General features: G+C 34.4%; 1 protein-coding gene across 1 annotated transcript in view; it reads right to left on the bottom strand.

Annotated features, from left to right (window-relative positions):
- PRPF40A (pre-mRNA processing factor 40A) overlaps positions 1 to 24,631 on the bottom strand; it is a 65,735-nt gene that overhangs the window by 19,284 nt on the left and 21,820 nt on the right. The window contains 8 exon segments of the mRNA XM_017866067.1: positions 2,567 to 2,941; positions 3,610 to 3,634; positions 5,209 to 5,262; positions 5,505 to 5,625; positions 7,075 to 7,185; positions 16,934 to 16,950; positions 18,985 to 19,015; positions 20,467 to 20,547. Coding sequence (XP_017721556.1) covers positions 2,567 to 2,941; positions 3,610 to 3,634; positions 5,209 to 5,262; positions 5,505 to 5,625; positions 7,075 to 7,185; positions 16,934 to 16,950; positions 18,985 to 19,015; positions 20,467 to 20,547 — 815 coding nt within the window.

Raw genomic sequence — 24,631 nt, 5'->3', positions numbered from 1 at the left:
TAAAATTTGACATTCAGGATAAAAGCTATATGAACTCTAAAAAAAACACTTATCTGAAGACAAAGAACTAAGGATAATAGTTTCCTAAAACTTCAGTTATTAAATCAGTTTTTAAGACCCTGGACAAATGACAAAATAAATGTTTAACTGACTTAAAACACTAGCTCCTCTGGCCCACAGGTTAATAGTTTTAAATGGCTTATTAAACTCATTCAGTGGTTCCACATTAGTGCTGTAATAACTCTAAGGATTTGGGCAAGGGTGAAGATAAATAAGATGTAAGGATCAATCTAAATCAGGATTGACAAACTACAACCCACTAGACAAATTCAGCCTATTAATTTTTGTAATTCTAGTTTTACTTGAAAATGCCCATGTTCATTTGTTTACAGATTGTTTATCGCTGACTGTGCTACCACAGCTGAATTGAGTCACTATATAAAGACTATATGACACAAATAACCCAAAAATATTTCCAATTGGATATTTCATGAAAAAGTGTGCTGAATACTGATGTCAAACAAAAATTAATACTACCCAGAATTACAAACTTGTTTAATAATTGGGGATCTTCCTGACAAGAAAAAATTGTATAAGCCTTACATTTCTTTCTACATAATAAGGGAATGCATGGGGTGGGGGTCAGAGGATGAAAAAAAAAATAAGTAGAATGCTGAGGCAAAGAGACACTATAGTAAATACTGACAAAAAATGATGTTATAGTAATTAAAATCAAAAGCATATTATAATGACTCAGGCACTATATCAAAGAAATGCCGGAATGAAAAAAAGCAGGAAACAACTATTTAATGTTAAACTTATGGAAAACATTATTGATGAAAAGTTTCAGTATGATAAGATACAAAATAAAATTATTCCAAAAAGCCTAAGTATCTACAGATAGGGGAGCACTTCCACTCATGCACAATCAAATGATAGTAACCCATCACTAGACATGATAGGTACACATTTCTATCAATGTGGAAGATGTCTCTGATATATTAGATATATATTCATGTATCTTAAATGTAGAGAAAATGTTAATTTCATTTTCATGCCTTCAAATACGCCATACGGATTTCTTTTAAAACGTTTTAAACATCAGAAAAAGTTATCAATCTATTTTGACTTTGGGAAACTAACATACGAACAACAAAAGAACACTTAAAATAGGGGATGGATGGATGAAGGCAACACGCTTAAATATTAAGATGGATAATCATGTTTGGATAATGAGCTTCTGGTTAATTATTTTTTTAAAAAAACATGAGGGCACCCTTAAAGTCAAGAAATTTAGCTTGACCTCACTTTCTAAAGCTCTATAAAGCACAGTAATATAAACTGTACTAGACTACAGGGTATGCAAGTACACACAAACTATGAACTCTTGACAGATACAGCTTTATTAAAAAGTTGTATTACTTTAGTCTAAGAGTGAGATGAGAGTTTTCTTATATCTGGTGTTATCTTTTAACTGTTTCTCTACTTGATTTTCACTTAGAAAAATAATCACAATATTATTTTAACTTGTATTTCTTTATTATTATGGCTGAATGGCTTTTCATATACTTCCTAGACAACTTTCTTTCTCTGTAAATTGCCTTTTTTCCTTGGCCAGGTGGAGTGGCTCACACCTATAATCCCAGCATTTTGGGAGGCTGAGGCAGGCCAATGAGCTAGGCATGGTGCATGTGCCTGCAGTCCCAGCTACTCAGGAGGAGACTGAGGTGGGAGAATCGCTTGAGCCCAGGAGGTCGAGGATGCAGTGAGCCCTGATCACGCCACTGCACTCCAGCCTGGATGACAGAGGGAGACCCTGTGTCAAAAAAAAAAAAAGACAGGGTGGCCTTGTTCTCTTACCCAGGCTGGAGTGCAGCGGTACAATCATAGCTCACTGCAGCCTTGAACTCCTAGGCTCAAGTGACCCTCCTGCCTCAGCCTCCCCAGTACCTGAGGTTAAAAGTGCTGGCTGATTTTTAAATTTTTTTGTGGAGACAGGGTCTTGCTATGTTGCCCAAGTTGACATTAAACTCTTGGCCTCAAGTGATCCTCCTGCCTCATCCTCCCAAAGTGCTGGGATTACAGGTGTGAGCCACCATGCCTAGCCATAAACTGCTTTTTTCCCCCCATAATTCCTTTTTCTACAAAGCTGTATTTTTAAAACTGATTTACAGGAGGCTGAAACCCAAAACACCAATAACCAAAGAAACAGTACACCCATCTTAACTGAAAATATTGAGTCTGTTAATCATGAATTTTTGCACTGCTCTCATGTAAAATATTGCATCAAGATACAATGTATCTTGCTTACTAAGGTTTTTGGCAATCTTTCAGATTTGTGCCCCAACTCCCCAGCCTTGGCTCTACTTGTTAAAATTTCAGTGAACTATTTTTCAAGTTTGCAGGCATAACCCTCCAAAATTCAGCCTGAAAACTGATCAACTGTCTTAACGGCTTGATATTACGATTCTCAAAAAAATTTAACAATTTATGGCCACTAAACTGGCAACTACTTTTATTAATGAAATCTGGTACTGATTTTCAGAAGACAAGTTACTAAACTTACTCAGCTGCAGTTTCTTGCTTAGATGTTTCTTCTCCAGTATTACTGGATACTTCCACACTTTGATCCTGAATAGCAGGGGTACTAGTAAGTTGTGCTTGTTCCTCAGTTGAAATAGTTACTGTATTCTCATTATCTACAACGGTAGCAACAATGGAAGTAACTTCAGGCTCAGGAACAACTGGAACAGTTCCACTGACAGTATTAGAAGTAGAAGTGGAAGCATTAGCATTGGCTGCAGCTGCTGCAGCTGCTGCTGCTGCTGCAGCTGCAACAACAGCAGCTGCTGCTTCTGCAGCAGCCATGGTGCTCATTGTGGTCGGAATTTCTGTTGTAGGGACTGGGGCTGTTGATGTTGTGGTGCACTCTTCTTGCTTACTATACATTAAAAAAAGAGAACACTGGTCATTTCATTATTGTAATCAGAAACCTAATTAAAGTTAGCTTTAAAATTGTCATAAAATCAAATAATAAGAAATAATTGAAGGAAAAAACAGCAAGAAATGCCAAACCCATTAAAAAAGATTTTAAAACCACAGAATATAACTGCACTACTTTAATTCCATTAACATTCATGGTAATGTATTACAGGCACTCAAAACTTCAGTAGGCATTCACATTTATAAAATAATCTATCAGACTGTATTACACCATGAAATATGACCCATATTAAAAAGTTCTCTAAGAACTTTGAATTTTCTCCAATTCACCCATTTAGAGGAAACCCTGTGTAAAGGAAGAGATACACAGATATATTTCGTCCACTCCCTCATCAACTGAAACTGAATTTTGGACTCTTCTGTAACACAGTCTTCTTAATTTGTAAGGCATACAGTACAAATTCTAATAGTCACTGTATAGCAAAGCATCAAATTGAGTAAATATCCCCTCCCTAATTTTCGTCAACAAAATGCTACAAGGACATCAAAATATCAAGCCTAACATGTTAAATCATTATTTGTATTACAAAGAAAATTGAGCAAACACAAGGATATTATAGGAGAGACCAAATTCGTAAATAAAAATTGATGTCCAAAATTGCTTACCTGCTTTCTTCAGCTTTGATCATTGCTATTAAAGAGAGAAAAAAAGTCATCTACTAGTTTTAAAATATAATCACTGAAAACAAACTTTAAAAGATTTACACTTTAAAAGTATCATACAAAAGGATTTCATTTTCCATCCTAAAAAATAAAAAATCACTTTTACAGAATAAATTCTTGTTCTAGAAGTCTAGTATAGCAAATAAATAAAACAAATTTAAATAAGAGTAATTACTAGGAAAGCTTATTCCATGCTGCTGCTTTCCCAGAGGCTGCTGTAACAACTCTATGAAAGTATCTGCATAATTCTGGAAGAAAATAGTATTTTCTCCAGGGATGAGACTAGTTCGATTTATTTTTAAGATACTAAATTCAAAATGCGATCAAATTTATTATAAAATTCCAGCACATAAATATTAGCATTGACAAGTAGATAGATAGTTATGCACACCAACTATTTGTAGTAGGGTTATATCAGAAATGAGCTTGATACTTTGTAAATGATCAACTGGGAATCTACCTATCTATATATTATTACCCAATGCTAGTATAGGTAACTTAAACTGAGCTTTAAAGATCTGCACAATTTCAGTTTTCATTCCAGTACATTTTTCTTTGGATGTAACAAAAATATCTTCTATTTGACATTACGAAGGGAATGAGGTTCTCCACATTAAGTAATAACACAAGCCTAACTCTTTACAAAAATATTTTTTAAACTTATCACCCTTTAAAGAAAAACATTTCTGAAAATCTGTTTAGGATGGCTGAAAAAAGTACTTAAAAGTTATCATTACTAATATAAATTAACATTTTCTGATACTGTGATGATCTAACTAATGAAGTGGCACAAGGAAAAGCTAAAGGGGCTTAATATGATAGAGTCTTTTAGGAAATTTTTATTCTCTTTTCCTGCCAGATGTCATTCCACATCACTATCTACTTTATTAGCCCCATTCTCCTACAATCTGCTGCTTCTAATTTTATATAATTTATGACACTAGATTCTATTAGAAGTGAGTATAAAAACTAGATTTTCAGTCCCTACTGATTATCTCTATTTTAAGTTTTAGGTTTTACATTTAGTATTAAGTATTTCTAAATTTTTAAGGGTTATTCTGATTAGTTCCAATGTTGAAAAATTTTCCCTTTATAAGTGAGGCATGATACTTGGTTTACCTTAATTCTTCCATAATGAACACATCAAGGCTATTTTGCAACACTATGCTAAACAAAACCAGCATTAAATATATAGTCTGACAATATACTAACAAAATATAAATGGATACAGATTCAAGGTACTCTACTATCTATTACCATAAAATGAGTTAAAACACAGGTTATATGTATGCACCAACACTCAGTAGGATTTGGAAATTTTGTATGTGAACTCCTTGTTCCATTGAATGATAAACGATTTTTTCTAAAAACCAAAGTACGACTTTAAAAGCTACAAGCTCATTTATAATATAACCCTTTAATGAAAAGAATTCTTAGAGATTTTTCACTGCAGATTTATCCAATCATGGTTAGTGAATATTAGTGACACACTCTAATAAAAATGTTAAGTATGACAGAAAATAAATTATCAAAGCAGCTCACCATGCAGGTTTGATTTTGTAATAAGACTTCCAGCAACAATGGTATTCTGGTATCCTAGTTTCAGTGGAATCAAATCAAATAAAAATCTATTTAAAATCTATAGAACTGAGATCTAAAGCAACAAGAAAATAAGAGCCCAAAAAACTGTTACGCCATTTTAAATGTTCTAGTCATTTAATTTGGAAAAAAAAAAAAAGGCCTTTGTTTGAACAATCCTATTCTGGAGGAATTGTTTCAAAGTGAATGCCATATACATGTAAAACACATACATTAAAAACTACTTTTCCCCATTTTACCTTCAAGATCCTCAAGTTCTTTAGGTTTGGCCCAGCGAGATTCTTTTGTTTGAGAATTATAATAGTAAGGCTTTCCAGAATCTGATTTGTATTCCTTCCAGGGGCATTTAGATAAGAGTTGCTAAAGAGGAAAAACTTCATTGTTAATAATAATATATTTAACATCACTCATCAATTGCATGGCTGTTTTCACTAGAAATTACCAAATGATACAATTCTAAAACTTGTGAGATGATGGTAATAATATAAACTATCAATTATTGAATACTTGCTGAGTGATGTAATTTGAATACATTATTTAATCTTTGTAACACTGCAAGATATGTAACATAATTTCATATCTAGGGACTGTTACTTGAAGTCAGAAAGTAACTTGTTTAAGGTAATATACTCATTAAAAAGCAGAGACAAGATTCAAAACCAGTTCTACATGAATTTCAAATCCTATTTACTCTTACCATTCACACCCCATTGTAGGTCAAGATTATCATCCATATTTAACAGACTTCTCAAATACTAATACTAGTTGGAAAACCATAGAAGTTGGAAAAAACCAAAATCTAGTTTAGTCATGCTTAGATTTCAGTTTCGTAGTTTATGAATGAATTAACTTATGTAAGAAAACACGTAGGTATAATATACTTAAAATCGAATAAACAAAACCTGTTAGGGTAGTATGAGAAATCTATTCAAAGCTTGAATCCAGACAGAGTGTCTTGAACAAAGTATATAATTAATATCATTGACTATAAATCAGTATTGGAATACACGTTTTTAAAAACTGACCAACCTCCTCTCCCAAGCACTGCTGTGCATATTAGTATGGCAACCTGGAAAATACTTTTACCTTCTCAAATTCCTTAATTAGGAAGAGAAGAAAACAAAAAGGTATACCACCAGCTAGGATGAAACTTAAGCATAGCCTGGAGTGCCAGATCAACTCTTACTTAGCACCCCAGAGTTTCTAATTAAACAACATAGACACTGCTTAATTCAGTTTATTCCTTCAACCTTAACTTTTTCTTCAATATCTGTATATTTTGAATGGTAAAACTTACAGCACAAAACGAAATAAACACACACTTTTTAAAAGGGCATTTCCTGCAAAGAGAAAACTTCCCACTCTAAGAGAAGGAAGTATTTGTAGGTAACTTAATTTCATCTCCACTACTCTAAACCCTACTGGAAATTTAAGAACTCAGCAGAAGTCATTTAAAATCACCCAGTTTTGCTGTAAATAGAAACAAACAAACAAAAAAAAGGGCAGGGAAAGAAACAGTCTTCCCCACTTCCAATTTATTATTTAAATCACCTTTTTAAAATTGATCCCACTCTACTAGGTTTCCTAAGGAGGGACAAAATCAGTAAATAAAATTATTCTGATGAGTTTTATTGCTCTTCTTCCCGATTGGTGTAACTATACTAACCCTCTTTGTTTCTGAATGTCTTTACAGATCCTCTTCTGACATTTAAGCAGTACTGCTCTTTCATAATCAACTACTTACAAAATCCTTAAAAATACGCCCCAGTCTACTTGATGGTCCCTAAATTCCAGCCCTCAAACTTTTACCTCAGCAGGTGTTTTGAGATCATCCGGTTTCTCCCAGGTAGACTGTTTGGTTTCAGTGTTGTAGTAGTAAGTCCTTCCATCAGGTGATTTATGTTCAGTCCACATTGATTTCTAAAGAATAAAGATTATAAAAAGACATAAATTATGTAATAATGTCATTGACGATATCAGTATGATTAGTTTCAAGGCAATATATTAATATATCAATTAAAAGTATAAACTGGGCATATTTTGACAGTTTAAGTAATCTAGAATAATTCATCAATACAAGTAGGAAAGGAACTGACAATGTTTTTAGAGTACTTCAAAAGCAGCATGGGTAAATTCAAGTTTCAGGATCTCTCTGAATTACAAAGATAAGACTACTCTCCAAAGAACAGTAACTTTATAGCTTACATACACAAGACAATCTTTCAGAATACAAATCTGTGCCTAGTGGATAAAGAAAACATAGGAACTAGATGTTAATATAGTTGAACTGACCATGTGATCATTTATTCATCTACTGTAGTCCAAGGAATACTTGTATCAACTTAGACAAAGTTCTAATTGACATGCCATAAAGACACAGCTGTCAAAACCGGAAAACACAGCTTCTGGACAACAATCAGAATTTAACTATCAACAAGATGAAATTTGACAGGGATAAAACTTGTATGTGAATGCCTCAAAACAAGATAGATGAGGTAAAATTTTACATGGATGAAACTATAGAATATAAATCCACTATTAAGGTCAACAGAATACACTAAGAACCTACTAGAAGTTGCTAATGATACTTCAGGAAACACTAGACATCCCTCAGATAAAAGTTGGTTAAAAGTTTTAAAAGGCATCATGAATGAATGATTTACCAGATGATATCAAAGGTAGTAAATCTAATTCCAAGCACCAGATTTTTCAGATGGTGACAAATTTAACTACACTTGAAGGAGGGTAACAAAAATGATTTATATAGTATTTTCTCAAATCTAAGACATATTATTGTACAGACCTCTTAAGAAAAAATAAAATCGCTGTCAAACGATCATATGCTTTTTTACTACTTGGATTTTACTTCAAACTTATTGAAAGTTAGTGTTACTTGCACATTAATTTTACTATATACCACTTTTATGCATACATACCAAGAAAAATAGGCAAATAAAGTACTTAAGAGATCCCTTAAATTTCCTCACACTGAGACTTTCTGTGTCAGAGTGGCTGATATCCATTATATTCTAAATATAAGCTCTTTAGCATCAAATATATTGGTAATATAGTATATCTTTTAAAAAACCATAAAACAAGTGAAAAATCACTGGTACTGGTTCTTAATGTCTTTTGTACCTTATTTAAAAAGCTGATTTTTTATTTTTTCTTATCAACTTTAGAGTAAGAGCTCACTTAGTTTTGATTTCTGTTTTGGGAATGTGACTGAACATATGTGATTCATTTCTTTACCGATTTTCTCACCATAATCATTTAATTCCTAGCTACTAAGGGAGTGACATCACTTTTATGATTTTCTTTGAAACCAATGACATCCATTCTTTTGATGTGGGCACTTTTGCTGTTTACTCATGCACAACTGCTACCCTGACAATGGAGGTCACAGACACTATGGATTACAGCAGGCGTCTCCAACCCCCAGGCCATGGTCCATGGGGCAGTTCCAGTCCGTGGCCTGTTGGGAACCGGGCTGCACAGGAGGAGGTGAGCAGTGGGTGAGCAAACAAAGCTTCATCTGTATTTGCAGTCGCTCTCCATCACTCACATCACCTCGTGAGCTCTGCCTCCTGTCCTATCAGTCACCTCGTGAGCTCTGCCTCCTGTCCTATCACTGGTGGCATTAGTTTCTCATAGAAGCGCAAACCTTATCGTGACCTGTGCATGTGAGGCTGCATGCTCCTTATGAGAATGTAATGCCTGATGATCTGTCACTGTCTCCCAACTAGACAGTCCCATCTGCAATAAATTTCTGCATGCTGTAGCAGGATAATTAGATAATTTCAAAGCTGTGTTAAATTCTAGCACTTTATACTGGATAAAACCACCACAATATCTCTTAAGCAAATATAAAACAGGTGCTGGAAAAATAATCTGGCTTTCTGCTATTAGTCTACTTTAACTTATTTTCATCAAAAGGTGGTGCAATTAGAAACACAAATGTGGAAACTTCAACTATATGGTAATGCTTTATTTCACAAATTAAATGGTGTTAAGACAGATAAAGGGGTTTATTTTTCTTTTAAAAACAACTAATGATCTCATCAGCATCTCAAAACTGCACTACCTAAACAGAGTTCTACCATAAGCTGCAAAACTGTGTAGACTACTTTCAACTTTCCAAGTCACATCTGCTAAGGAGCATCAAGGAAAGAGCAAAATCAGCAAAACCACGAGGAAATAAAAGAATAAAAAAGAAAAGGACACTGTATAGCTGACCAAATAATGAGGAGGGAGAGGAGACAGAAGCTAATAAAACAAATAGAAATCAACTTAATATTCTTTACCTATTTATTTAAGCCTTATAACTAACTACACTACAACGCAAGTATAATTACTATCTTTCTATAGATAAGAAAACCAAGGTTTAGCAAGGCTAGTAACTTGCTCATAGGGACTTGGGAAATGACACTAGAACATCGAACTGCTTTTCAAGACCACAATTATTTTATTACCAACAGTTATTGTGCTAATAAAAAATCAGATATGAAACGACAGTTCTGGGAAATCAATTAAAACAAGATTTTTGGGCGAGGAGGTAGATAAATTGAGAGTATATCAGCAAAATAAGGGATAAAATTATCCTTACTATATCTACAATCAATATGAAAACACAGTCTACTGGAAAAATAAACATGGCCACAGGCAGAATAGTTAATATATTAGATGTTCAACTTCACTAGCCAATCAAAAAACCACACATTAATGAAAACTTTCTGCTCATCAGATAAATGACAAAGACCATTAATATACAATGTGAAAGGAGTGTGAGAAAAAGGGTATTCTCACGTGCTACCGCTGGGAATGAAATTAGCATAAAGGCAATTCAGCAGTTCTTACAGATATTAAAAATGCAAACATCAGCAATTGAACCTGAAATTTCCCTCTGAAAACTTCCATTCATATTGTTGCAAACATGTACAAGGACGTTGTTTACAAGATTATTACGTGTAATGGTGAAAAATTACAGTTAACTCAATGTCCACCCATAGGAAAACAGGTCAATTATGGTCCATTCATATTACTGATTATCTTATTTGTAATAAAATAGAAAATGTCTAAAATGCAGTGCCAAATGATACAGTGGCAAAATATATACAGAAAATCATTTGAAATGCAAAGAAAACGGCATAAGGAAAAAAGCATGCACATATAACTATCATAAGTAATAAGCTCTTCAGGTTCAGAAAAAGTTAGTCAATAAGACACAAAGAAGTTTTTTTTTTTTTTTTTTTTTTTTTTTTTTTTTTTTTATTTGAGACGGAGTCTCACTCTGTCGGCCGGGGCTGGAGTGGGCAGTGGGGCCAGATCTCAGGGCTCACTGCAAGCTCCGCCTCCCGGGTTCACACCATCTCTCCTGTCTCAGGCCTCCTAGTAGCTGGGAGGCCACAGCGCCCGGCCACTTCGCACTGGCTAGTTTTTTGTATTTTTTTAATAGAGACGGGGTTCACAGTGTTACCAGGATGCAGTCCTTGAACTCTCCTGACCCAATCGTAGATCCGCCTGCTCTCCACGGCGCTCCCAACACACTGCTGGGATCTACCGCTTTTGAGCACGCGCCGCCTGGCTCAAAAAGAAGGTTTTAAAGAAATTCAATATATTCAAACTCAACCTTCTATGTGTCATGGAGACAAACATATATACACGCACATTTGTACAATGTATAAGCTGAATTTATGAAAACTAGGAAAAAATGCCTAAATCCAAACACTGAATAAATAGAAAAATCCCCTTACTACTCTAAATAAGGAAAATATTAAAAAGCTGGCCAGGCTTGGTGGCTCCTGCCTGTAATCCCAGCATTTTGGGAGGCTGAGGCGGGAAAATCATCTGAGGTCAGGAGTTCGAGACCAGCCTGGCTAACATGGTGAAACTCTATTTCTACTGTACTGAAAATATAAAAAATTAGCTAGGCGTGGTGGCGCACGCCTATAATCCCAGCTGCTCAGGAGGCTGAGGCAGGAGAATCACTTGAACCCAGGAGGCGGAGGTTGCAGTAAGCCAAGATCGTGCCATTGCACTCCAGCTTGGGCACCAAGAGCAAAACTCCGTCTCAAAAAAAAAAAAAAAAAAAAAAGAAAAGAAAAGCCAAATAATAATCAGAATTGAGGAAAATAGAATCACAAATACAGATTTAAAACAATCAAAACCTAGAGAAAATGATTTCCAAGCAAATCACTTTACCAAAATTCACCCCAGAAAAAGCACATCACACTTGAACATCCAACAACACAGACACAAGAGAAAGATACAAAACCAGATGGTTTCACAGTAGAATGTTATACAACCTTTAAAGAACACAGAATTGCAATGTTATATCGGGATTTCAGATTATAGGGGGAAAAAGATGAAAAGCTCTCCATTAATTAAAACAGAAAAGATACCAGAAGAGCATCATGAATGTAAATTTAACAACTCTGTAAAATATACACTCTGACCAAGCAGAATTTACTGTAGTACAAGAGTAGCTCAATATTAGAAAATCTACAGAACAAATTATTTCCATTATCTAATCAAATAAAAAAACAAGTATGTGATTCCACTATGGTGTGATCAAATCGCACCCAGAAAACTAAGTTCACAAGTATTCAAAAAATAAAAATAAAAAAAATGCTCAAATGAAATAATTTAAGAAATAAAAAACCTAAATGATAAAAGGCAATCAGTTATCACCCTAAAGCCACTTCCATTAAAATCACAAAAGCACACCTGGAATCACTAAAATTCTGGCAAATATACCACAGCAATAAAATGAATTTACTGGTGTAAATTTTGGAGAAGTAAAGTTCTCTTGCCTTTACTGCTATTTTTATATATATAAAATTCCAGTGAAATCTAATTAGTTTTTAAATACTATTTGAACTGATAAGGAAATCTGGTAATGTCGTTGGTCACAACACAAATACATAAAATAATCTGAATAGACGATAACTAGGTTAAAATAAACATAGGAAAAATTCTGTACTCACAATGTAACATTTTTTTCTTTTTTTTTGAGAAAGGGTCTCACTCTGTTGCCCAGGCAGGAGTGTAGTGGCACGATCACAGCTCACTGCAGCCTCAAGCTTCTGGGCTCAAAAGATCCTCCCTCCTGAGCCTCCTGAGTAGCTGGGACTACAGACACACACCACTATGCTGAGCTAATTTTTTATTTTTTTGTAGAGACAGGGTCTCACTTTGTTGCCCAGGCTTGTAACACATTTTACAAAGCAAACAAACTTTAAAATAGGGTACCTATTTACCTTATCTAAGCAAAAGTTAAAACAAAATCATAATGGAAAAGTGGGAGACTATATACTGGTAAAAGTAACAAATCAAAATTACCTGAACACATAGGCATATGGCAATTTAACCTTGAAATTCAGAGAGAAGCAACAGAAAAATACAGGGAGAAAGAGATGACTCATCTTTTCTAGCTAAAGATTTTAATTCGCTATCTTCTTATATAGATTCAAGCAGATGAAAGACACGCCAAGATGCAGGAATAACAAAGTAACTTTATATAGCACACAGAATATTCTTAAAAACTAGCCCTGAAGGACAACATATATGAAGCTTTAATCAACTGTAAAGAACTTTACATCTTACAGACTGTACTTTCTGATCATAATGCAATAAGGATAGCTCATTAAAAAAAGTTCCCCAAAGGTACAATCCATGAAATAATTGATGGGCTGAAATAACAAATTTAGTTTTCATTAAAATTAGAAACTTCTGCTCTGTTAATCTGAAGAATGAGAAGATAAGCCACAAACTGGGAGAAAATAGTTGCAGAAGAGTTATCTGATAAAAATCAGTTATCTTAAAACTCTACAATAAAAAAAAATCAGATTAAAAAATTGGCAAAGGATCCAAAGAAACACTTCCCCAAAAATGTAAAGATGGCAAAGAAAGATGCTCCACATCACATACAATTAGCCACAAATTAAAGCAAGATACATTATACATCTATTAAAATGAAAAATCCAAAATGCTGATAATATCAAATGCTGGTGAAGATGTGGTACAACAGGAATTCTCATTCATTGCTGTTAGGAAGTCAGAGTGGTACAGCCACTTTGGAAGACGATTTCAAGGTTTCTTAACGAAACTAAACATACTCCTACTACACAATCCAGCAATAGTGCTCCTCATTAATACTTACCCAAATTAGCTGAAAACTTATGTACACACAGAAAATCTGTACATGTATGTTTATAGCAGCTTTACTCATAATGAACAAATCTGGGGAACAACCAAAATGTTCTTCAGTACATGAATGGATAAAGTGTGGTACACCCAGATAATGGAGCATAATTCAGTGAGAAAAACAAACGAAGTATCAAGCCATAAAAAGACAATGGAGGAACCTTAAATGCATATTACTAAGTAAAAGAAGCCAATCTGAAAAGGCTAAATACTGTATGATTCCAACTATATGAAATTCTTAGAAAAGCAAAACTATGGAGGCAGAAAAAAAATGGTTGCTGGAGTAGAGCAGGAAGAAATGAATAGGCAGAGCACTGATTTTTAGGGTAATGAAACTATTCTGTGTGATACTGCAATGGCTGATACATACATATTCATTATACATTTGTCAAAATATATAGGATGTACAATATTAACAGTGAACCCTGATATAAACTGTACTTTGGATGGTAACAATTTGTCAATGTATATTCATCAATTGTAACATATGTACCAATCTGGTGTAACATGCTGACAGTGCCGGACAGCAGTAAGTTCTTTGTGGGGGGGTATAATCTGGGAACTCTACTATCCACTCAATTTTGCTATAAACCTAAAACTGCTCTAAAAAAACAGTATCTATTCTTTAAACAAAGTCTCATGTCTGGAAACCAAGAAAAACATATCCCTTAATAAAGAAATTTGTGGGTTTTTTATTTTTTGATGGGGTCTCCTTGCTAATGTGCGGTGGTGGCATGATCTCGGCTCACTGCAGCCTCAATCTTCTTGGGCTCACGCAATTCTCCTACCTCAGCCTCCCAAGGAGCTGGGACTACAGGAGTGTGCCACCATGCCTGGCTAATTTTTATATTTTTGTAGAGATGGGGTTTCACTATGTTACCCAGGCTGGTCTCAAACTCCTGGGCTCAAGAAATCCTACCACTTCAGCCTCCTAAAGTGCTAAGATTACAGGCATGAGCCACTGCATCTGGCCAGGAAAAGTATTAATATTGGTTCAGAAATACACAAATAGAAATAAACAGTGGAAAAGGAAACACAGATATAAATCCCAGAATATGTGAGAATTTAAAATATGACAATAAAGAGCTCTCAATTAAAGTGAGAAAAAATGGTTTGATAGCTGACACAACTGGCTATCTTATAGACAGATATTCCAGATGAATCAAACACTTAATGATTAAAAAAAAAAGCAATGAGAATCTTCCAAGAAAATACAATGAGGAAACCTTTGCAAAAATTTCAATAAACTCATCAGCTAAAAAAGATAACCTATCTAATTACCACATTAACATACTAAAAGGTTGTGTGGCAAGATCATTAAAAGCAAAATCAACAGACCAATGACTAAGAAAAATATCTGAAATTCATAATTATTAAAGGGTTAACATCAATAACATTTGAAAAACTCTTAAAATGAAATTTACAGGAAAAAATAAAAAATAACCCAACCTAAAAACAGGAAAGGACAGGGATAGGTTAACAGAAGAGAAATCCAAATACCAAATAAAATGTTCGATCTCATTAAGAGTCAAAGAAAAACTATCACTTTAAACCCATGTCCACTCACTAAAATTCAAATGAGTGATACTGGCTATTGCTGCTAGAGATTCTTGAAGAAAAAGACATGGCACTACACCATTATTAGACACGTCTTTTATATTCTTGAAAACAACATGACTAGTTACACACTGTCCGTCCCAAATATGTTATTCCTGGAATCTTTCTTAGGTGTTTAAAAAAAAAAAAAATTGTTCATAATTGGGAGGGGATCCTAGATGTAAACAGAATTTCCATTAATAAGTGAATGGTTTAATGTGTCTCTATGCCAAAGAATACTTTATAAAGTCATTTAAAAAATTACATCTACATTAAGGAACTTAAACAGATTTTCACAAAAAACGTTTAAACAAGAAAAAGTGTATTTAACAAATAACTTAAGCATACATAACGTGAACCAATTATGTAAAACGTGTATGTACTTGTCTATGCTTAAGTAATACGCAAAAAGATCTTCAGCTAAGGTATTAATGGTGGTGGCTCCCTCATGGTCAAAAAATTAAGGATGAATTTTACTTCCTTTTTAACTTATGTCTGCTTTGTTTTCCTCCCAATGAGCCTGCATTATTTAAAAAAGAAAAAAAAACCCATTAAGTTATCCTTTCTCAAAAATAAAAGCAGGTACTTATAGTAGAATAATACCAAATGGGCTGGGCATAGTGGCTCACGCCTGAAATCCCAGCACTTTGGGAGGCAGAGGTGGCGGATCACTTGAGGACAGGAGTTCAAGACCATCCTGGGCAACACGGTGAAAACCCATCTCTACAAAATACAAAAATTAGCCGGACATGGTGGCACATGCCTGTTGTCCCAGCTACTCAAGAGGCTGAGGCAGGAGAATCGCTTGAACCCGGGAGGCGGAGGTTGCAGTTAGCCAAGACTGAGCCACTCTGTTGCCTGGGCAACAGAGTGAGACTCTATCTCAGAAAAACAAACAAACAAAAAACAAAAGGATATTTTGCAACCATTCAACTTTTAAGACAAAAGACACAAGAATGTTTTTAAAACATTTAAATAAAATTCTTAATTTAAAATTTTCTCTCCAAATGCGAAAAACAACATTTGCAATCAATTCCGTTAACTGTAACAGTAGCATAACAGCTACCTCTCAGGAACATTATGATTAAATGAGATTATAAACAAAACTCTTCCTTTCATTGATCTTTAAGGAATAGCAAAATAGCAAAAATGTTTTTAAATTAAGGTACATAAATTTTCATATCTATCTATCTATCTATCTATCTATCTATCTATCTATAAAATAAAATTATCGTCTAACATCTCTCGGGCACTGTGGCTCACGCCTGTAATCCCAGTACTTTGGGAGGCTAAGGCAGTCAGATCACTTGAGGCCAGGAGTTCAAGACCAGTTGGGCCAACATGGCAAAACCCCGCCTCTACTAAAAATACAAAAATTAGCTGGGCATGCTGGCAGGTGCCTGTAGGCCCAGCTACTCAGGAGGCTGAGACATGAAAATCACTTGAACCCGGGAGGCAGAGATTGCAGCGAGCTAAGATCGCACCACTGCACTCCAGTCTTAGTGACAGAGCGAGACTCTGTCTCAAAAAAAAAAAGATTATCTCCTAATGTAATGCTTAATTTGTAATTACTAGGTTAAGTACTGTGCACCTACAAGTTCTGCTTCCCTTCTAAATGTGATGGGAAGAATTTAAATCCTTTTAAAAGTTGATACATATGATTCTCATCTCTCATTAAGCCCCACCGAAACTAGATTTTAAAATAAATAAATTTTTCAATCCTTGTCATAGAAAAAAAAGGGAAAAGGGAAAACTATGGATTAATGCAAAGATTTAGCAGATAATCCTTAGAGCAGAAATAAGAAACTGTAAAGTAGGTTAAAGTATACTAAAATTAAAATATTACAAAGGTTTAAAGAGTACTTACTGCACCAGATGCTGTACCTAAAAAATAAAAAACAGGCAAAATATTTACACTGTGATAAAATATGCTCGCCTTCATAAGTTTTAATATTTATTCATATATTCATAGTACTTATTCCTCCTCATCCTCAAGATTTTAAGACTATCTCATATGAACTATGTGCTAGCTATCTTTCCCACAAAATAAACATTTATAGTGCAAAACATTTTCAGAGTTTGAACTTTCAATCTACAAACTCACTTGGAGGCAGTCTGAGAAATATTCAACATTGCCTTTTATTTCTCCTTTCCTTACTATAATAGGTAACTATGTTTCTTATTCCTCTTTCTCTACTAAGTGTATTACCAAAGCACAATAATACCTCTACCACTGATTCTACAGCTTTAGATTCCTGGTAACTTTATCTGAATTCCAGATTTGTGCTGTACAACACAACAGCGATCAGACACCAGACATCCCTTTAAATTAAAATTTAAGATTAAATAAAATTTAAAACATTCAGTTCCTCAGTTGCACCAGTCACATTTCAAATACACAATAATTACGTGTCTAGTGGCAACTGTATTAAGCAGTACAGATTACAGAACATTTCCATCACTGCAGAAAGTTCTATTAAATGTTACTGTCCTCTATACTACTACAGAAAACTCCTTAAGAGATTTTGAAATGCATGTTAGTCACAAAACTCCTAATAATAATCTCAAACTTTAGAAACTAGTAATTTAAACACATAAAGACGGAGATTGTACGTAAAACAAAACAAAACTATGTTCGTATGTAGTGAGTACACTCAAAAGAAGCTACTATAGAAAATCACTGTAGAGCCAAAGCATTTTAAAAGTAACTAAAAACAAAAATTATGTAATTTTCCAGGATTACTGAGGGTAACAGTACCCAGCTCTAGATATCTAAATAAAAGAAAATAATTGTATTAGGTATTTCAGAACATTTTAAATAATGAAATCTGTGAAACATCTTTAAAAAATCAATTAAGTCCCATTTGAACCCACAGAAAAGCACACAGTACATTTTCAACACCTTTCAACCAATACTGTTTATAACAGAAAACAATCTTGTCATAATCGTGGGATGAAGTTCGGCATCTGGAATATTAATTTATGTGGAAAGCTACGTATTCATGATACTGGAGGCATTATTAATATATATTAAAATCTCACTAGTCAAAATGGCCAGTTATTGGGAACTGATATTTACTCCAATGGCTATCAATACAAGGGCCAAGGAGACAACAGAAAAGTAACTCTGAAGTAGTCTAGAATGTCAAGGAGAGCTCATACTAAACACCTAAAGAATGGAGTCACTACGTCATTCTAATGCTTGCTGAGTACAAATACGAACTCAACCAGAGTTCATTTAACATATACTCTCTGAGCACCTACTGTGTTGACAGGACTACTGTTAAGTATTGAATAGTCAGATCATCCAACTTTTCAAAATAAATTCAAACTCAAAATCTGCAGACTACAAATGTTAGCAATAATTACAAAATTGAAGAACATTGTGTGGGCCAAAGTATATCTGCAGACCAAACTGGGTCCAGAACTCCTGACCTAAAACTGTAAAAATTTCCTAAGAATTCAATTATCGCTGGGTGCAGTGGCTCACGCCTGTAATCCCAGCACTTTGGGAGACCGAAGTGGGCAGATCACAAGGTCAGGAATTCGAGACCAGTCTTGCCAATATGATGAAACCCTGTCTCTACTAAAATACAAAAATTAGCCAGACGTGCACCTGTAGTCCCAGTTACTCGGGAGGCTAAGGCAGGAGAATCGCTTGAACCCAGGAGGCGGAGGTTGCAGTGAGCTGAGATTGCCACTTACTCCAGCCTGGGTGACAGAGCGAGACTCCACTTCAAAAGAACAACAACAAAAAAAGACTTCAATTGTCAACGCTATCCAGTTTCCTATTGCGGAAAAAAGAAAAAGGAGGTTATATAAAGTCCAAGAGATCCTGCTTTTTTTACTCCTCATTATAATAGGGCTGCTACTGTCCAAATGAGGTCTAACACATACCACCATACATAGTATACATACCTGCTGCTACATCCATACTATTTACTCCTGGCTGTAAGAAGAAAAATGAAATTAGTGTTATTGATCTCTTTTAAAGTGTATTTTATATAAGTTCCTCATAAAGCACAGTGAAATCAGTACCTGCTATGTATAATCCTCAAGCCTGTGACTCAAAGATTCTTAGCAAAACTTTTAGTGGTCTCAGTTCCCCGAGCTTGCTATAAATTGTAAAAGAGATCAGCAAACTGAGGCTACAGGAGTAGTTTAAATGTTATATGGTCACCAAGTGTACACAAGGTCCTCAACCCTTTACCCACAATTCTGGAAAACAAAACCCTCTGAAAACCAACTTTTTTCAAGTATGGTACCAAAACTCACTACAGTGGCAAAACCTGCCCTAAATGAACATGAAACTCCACAAACTTCATTTATCCCACTTCAGTTTAGTTTAGCTGCAAAAATATTAACATTATTAAGTTAGACGGCACTGCCCTGGACCCTGCAGGAAATGTTTACATATTATATGCAATGTGTTACTTTCCAGTATTATAAAGAATTTTTGAAATATGTCGCATCTTAGGATTTTGGGAAAGACATTGCAAACTTACCACCCCAAGAGAGTATGCCACATCTGTTCATTACAACCACATAAAGAATAAAGAAGTTAAACTTGAATTTCGTAATAATTTATATTACCACACTACCCGATAGAGGTGGTAAGGCTGTTTAATAGATTTTCTAATTAATTTGCCACAGCTGAAGTCTCAGAATGTGGATTTCCAATTAAATCTTGATTTCTAAATCTAGTATTAAATCATATTATACCAACTTTTAATTAGCACTCAGTGAAGTGAATGTTTACCCTTTAAAACTTACATGTTATCAGACCAATAAAACGCTTCTGGCTCACAATGTATACTTTTCAGTATTCTGGTCTTAATACAGAATTAACCTGATAATTAAGAATGTACATATAATATCAATATAGGAAAAAATGTAAATGCCTATCATTGAAGTTATAGAAACTAAATCCAGGACAAACACAGTGGCTCATGCCTGTCATCCCTGTGGGAGGCTGAGGCAGGAGGATAATTTGAGCTCAGGAGTTTGAGACCAGCTTGGGCAACACAGGGAGACCTCATCTCTACAAAAAATATTTTAAATTAGCTCGGCGTGGTGGCACGTGCCTGTGGTCTCAACTACTCAGAAGGCTGAGGTTGGAGGATTGCTTGAGCCCGGAAGGTGGAGGCTGTAGTGAGCTATTATCATGTCACTCACTGCACTCCAGACTGGTTGACAGAGCAAGACTCTGTCTCAAAAATACAAAGAAAAGAAAAAAAAACTGAAAGTCCACAGTAATTCTCGTATTTTATTACAGTACTACACAGGCACTTCAACAGCTAACACGATTGCCTATCAAGTACATAGATATCATTATTCCACATACAAAAGCAATGAATCAAAACATTACTTCACAGAAAATAGTTATTTTCACATGATTACCGGTAAGGCAGGCTGCATGGAAGCCTGAGACATATGAGACATCATCATTCCAGGCATTACTGACGACATCATTCCAGGCATCTAAAATAAAAGTAAAAAAGGTTACTATAAGACCAAAGCACTTAATATGACTTTAAGAATCCCATAACTTAAGATTAAAAACCACTAAACACTATGCCATGTGAATAGTATGCTTAGTAAGTGCTTGTTGAATGAATGAAGTACTTTATCAATAATCCATTTTAATACTTATGTCACAGTTTTTATATATACGGTCAAAATTATTTTAACAAGTAAATTTAATAAGTTTGGACTATTATGTTATTTCTAGCCTGAATTTAAAAAAACATTAATCTCCTTTTAGTTGTAACACAACAGTCATATTTTTCTCACTTCTTTGGAGCAAGAGAATTTAACATAAAATTTTTTCAGTAATTTTCACCTTTGATTTTTAATACATGTACTGAATAAATTTTATAATGTGGCATATTTCAAAATTCAAGATCAAAGGTGCTAATAGCCAAACAATGACCTAAAAAAATACATTTAAAAAAACCCTTTTTAAATCACAAGTCATCTATCCCCTCTCATGTACAGAAAACTTAAGGCACATACATAAATATCTGAAGATATTAGTTTGGGAGCTCAATCTAGCTTATCAACAACTACCATTCAAATCTATGAATTAATTCTACTAAGTCTGAATATAAATCCTGAAGATTAACACAAGTTTCTCAAGAATTTGACCCAATGTTCCTCTATATTAGTATAATCCCACATTACAATTTTGATTTTAATGACCATTAAAAAGATCTAAGGAAATTCAGAAGGGGACAAAAATTACATACAATAATCACAGGTACTGAAACAAGGTAACCAGTTATTAAACAATTTCAAAGTAAATGAACATTTTGAGAAATAGGAACAACAGAAAATAAGCATATGGTCAGCAGGAACATACAGATTCAAGCCTTCTAAAGTTATGTAAGAACATTCACACACTGAATTGTATTCCTTGTGAAAGTGACCCATGAAGCTAAATGAGGCTAAGGTACCTATTAAAATAAAGTAGCATGGAGTTAATGGGTTAAAAACAACCAACAAACTGTCTAAACATCATTAAACAAAACTTTTTGACAAAAACTGTGACTATAAGAATGTGGTGGCTGACTTGGAATATGATCCAAATAGTACGTATTTTTTTTAAGGTATAGAATTTGAAAACTGAAGCACTGGCAAGCCTCCATCATCCAGACTGAGAATCAGAGAAATAATTTACAAGATAAGGAGAAAAAAATACAACAATCAAATGAGAAAGAACTATAACTAGGCTTACTCCCAACCCATACATCTCCAGCCAATAGATATATCCTCGTAATTTTGCTTTAGGCCAATGTAAAATACGCTGAATCAGGTAACTGGTTGCATGGGAAAGCAACCAAGATACATGACAGGAAACACAGAAACAGCCCGCTACTTTAAGTAACCTATATATAAAATCAAAAGCTAGTAACATAACCAAAACTAGAATTCTAAGCTAAATTGACAGATCAAGGCCTGAAAACTTAAGAGAAAAACCAATCAAAGTAACTTCTCCTAAGAATTAAAGGTATTTTTTTTTTAAGTAGAGTAAAATCTGCATAAAGCAACAGAACATTCTCTCGCCAGGCACGGTGGCTCACTCCTGTAATCCCAGCACTTTGGGAGGCCAATGCAGGCGGATCACGAGGTCAGGAGACCAAGATCTTCCTGGCTAACACCGTGAAACCCCGTCTCTACTAAAAATACAAAAAATTAGCCAGGCATGGTGGCACGTGCCTGCAGTCCCAGCTACTTGGGAGGCTGAGGCAGGAGAATCACTTGAACCTGAGAGGTGGAGGCTGCAGTCAGCTGAGACAGCGCCACTGCACTCCAGCCTGGGCAACAGAGAGAGACTCCATCTCAAAAAAAGAACATTCTCTAATGGCATCAGCAGACTGTACAAATAAATGTAATTTCAAATTGAAATATCCTGACTTGATTACACACATAAAGATAAAATCTTATTTAAAACAAAGCCACATAAAACCAATATATAACAGTTTAGTAGACCAGGCCAATGAGATTTACAGCAGGCAGTATTTGAAAATCACTAAAGTATATACAGAGTTTGACAGAGTTCTCTCTTTAATTGACCTTCTTCCCATACCTAAAATGTTTAAACACCTCAGAAATGTTCTTTTAGACTGGAAATCATGGTATTTATTATAGAATGAGATTTAATGTCAAAAAGCGACATTCTCCCTTCGTATCTCCATAAATTCTGGGGGTGAAGACTAGTTAATCTTGTTTTACCTGACAATCTGCAAGTCCTAAATTACATACAACTGAATATCCTGAAAGTAAATCGACCATTAATGTAATTTAAACCAAAACTGTGATGTCAACATAAAACCAAAGAACAAACCAATAAACATGCAAAATACTGTATTCTGTAGGAAAAACTACTGTAAGAATTTAAGAAATTTAGAGTTCCTTTAGAGGACTGAGAATCCCTAAGTCTGTTTTTCAAAATCTAAAAAATCTATTTGTGGCGATGTTATGATTCTCATTTTCTATTAATTCTAGGATATACATAACATAGAGATACTTTTTATAATCTCTTTCTTTGAAGCTAAATCTTTTAAAGAAATTGTGTTGATTTATGCCAGTCACTTTGGCAGCACCATCAATCTGAGACCATTAAAAATTTCTAAGCTATCTATTAACACTTACTGTTAATGGGAATACAAGATGCAAACTTATGAGAATTGGCTATGGCTCAAATCCTCATAAATGATTTTTTCATCCCTCATCCCAATAATAAAAGAGTTAAAACATTCAAATTTCTTTGCTCTCTCCTCTGGCACGGTAGGTATACTTCTTCTTTCCATGAAGAGGTGTCTCAACGTTATCTGTTAAGTGTTTCAGATTTTCCATTTAGATTTATTTTTTCTTTTCACTCTTAAGGGCACATAAAACACAGTCATGTGTCATTTAACAACTGTATGTTCTGAGAATTGTGTCATCAGGAGATATCATCATTGTGTATCACAGAATGCACTTACACAAACCTGGATGGTTATAGTCTACTACACATCTAGGCTATTATGGTATACACAGCCTATTGCTCCTAGGCTAGAAACCTTTATAACATGTTACTGTACTGAATACTGTAGGCAACTGTAACACAATGCTAAGTATTTGTATACCTAAATATAGAAGTAGTATATGATTTAACAGGACCACCATTGTGTATGTAGTCTGTCATTTACCAATATGTCACTATGTGGCCCACAAATCTAATACTGTGTCTCAACATTTAAGTTCAATGAAAAATGGGATGTTGCTTCAAAATAATAAAGGGGAAAAATTCTTAACTTAGTTGCTACTATAACGCCACAACAAATTCCATAAGCCACACCATTCTTAAGGCCACAAAGTAGTAGTTCATATTTACTTAATCTGAAGCATACTATAAAATCAAAACCATGTACTGCTTTGCAAATTCCCATTTAAACTACTTTGGTAAACATGTAAAAGTGCTATAATCCAAAATTTCTAGTTGTTATGAGACATAAATTTCCTAAAATGTTGAACATCTGATTATTATGAACAATTCGGCACCTTTAAAAAATGTAGCTGATATATTTTACACAATTCATAAGTGGCCAACCATATGTATATTTACATTATGCAAACCATTTCTATTTCCTATTCTTTTAATAAGTATAAAACTAATTATCAAGATGTTCTCAGAAGAATCATCAGTTTGAGGAAAATAAAAAATAAATGAACAAAACACTAGGGAGCGCCACACAACCTGTTCAGTCATTCTTAGCATCCCAGAAAGTTTCTAATGTTAGATATAAACAAACATATTTCATTTATCACTCTACATACTTTAAAAAATGAAAATAAAAAGCGGTAGTAATGAAAGCAATATCAATGCTATGGTGAGTGAATTTTACAAAGTGTAAATTCAATTGGTCCAATTTTACCATGATATGAAAAGAAAGCACTTTAAAAGTGAAGAACTTCACATGGGGACTTCACAAGTTCTTTCCTTCATAGTTATTTCTGAAGTTTTTCCTGCTGGAAAGAAATGATAAACAACTGGACTTATCTTTTGCCTAGTATTACAAAA

Source organism: Rhinopithecus bieti, unplaced genomic scaffold (genome assembly GCF_001698545.2).
Source record: "Rhinopithecus bieti isolate Rb0 unplaced genomic scaffold, ASM169854v2 scaffold_81617, whole genome shotgun sequence".
Classification (NCBI taxonomy): Eukaryota; Metazoa; Chordata; class Mammalia; order Primates; family Cercopithecidae; genus Rhinopithecus; species Rhinopithecus bieti.
The sequence above is the reverse complement of the archived record's forward strand: the minus strand, read 5'-3'. Positions and strand labels throughout refer to the sequence as shown.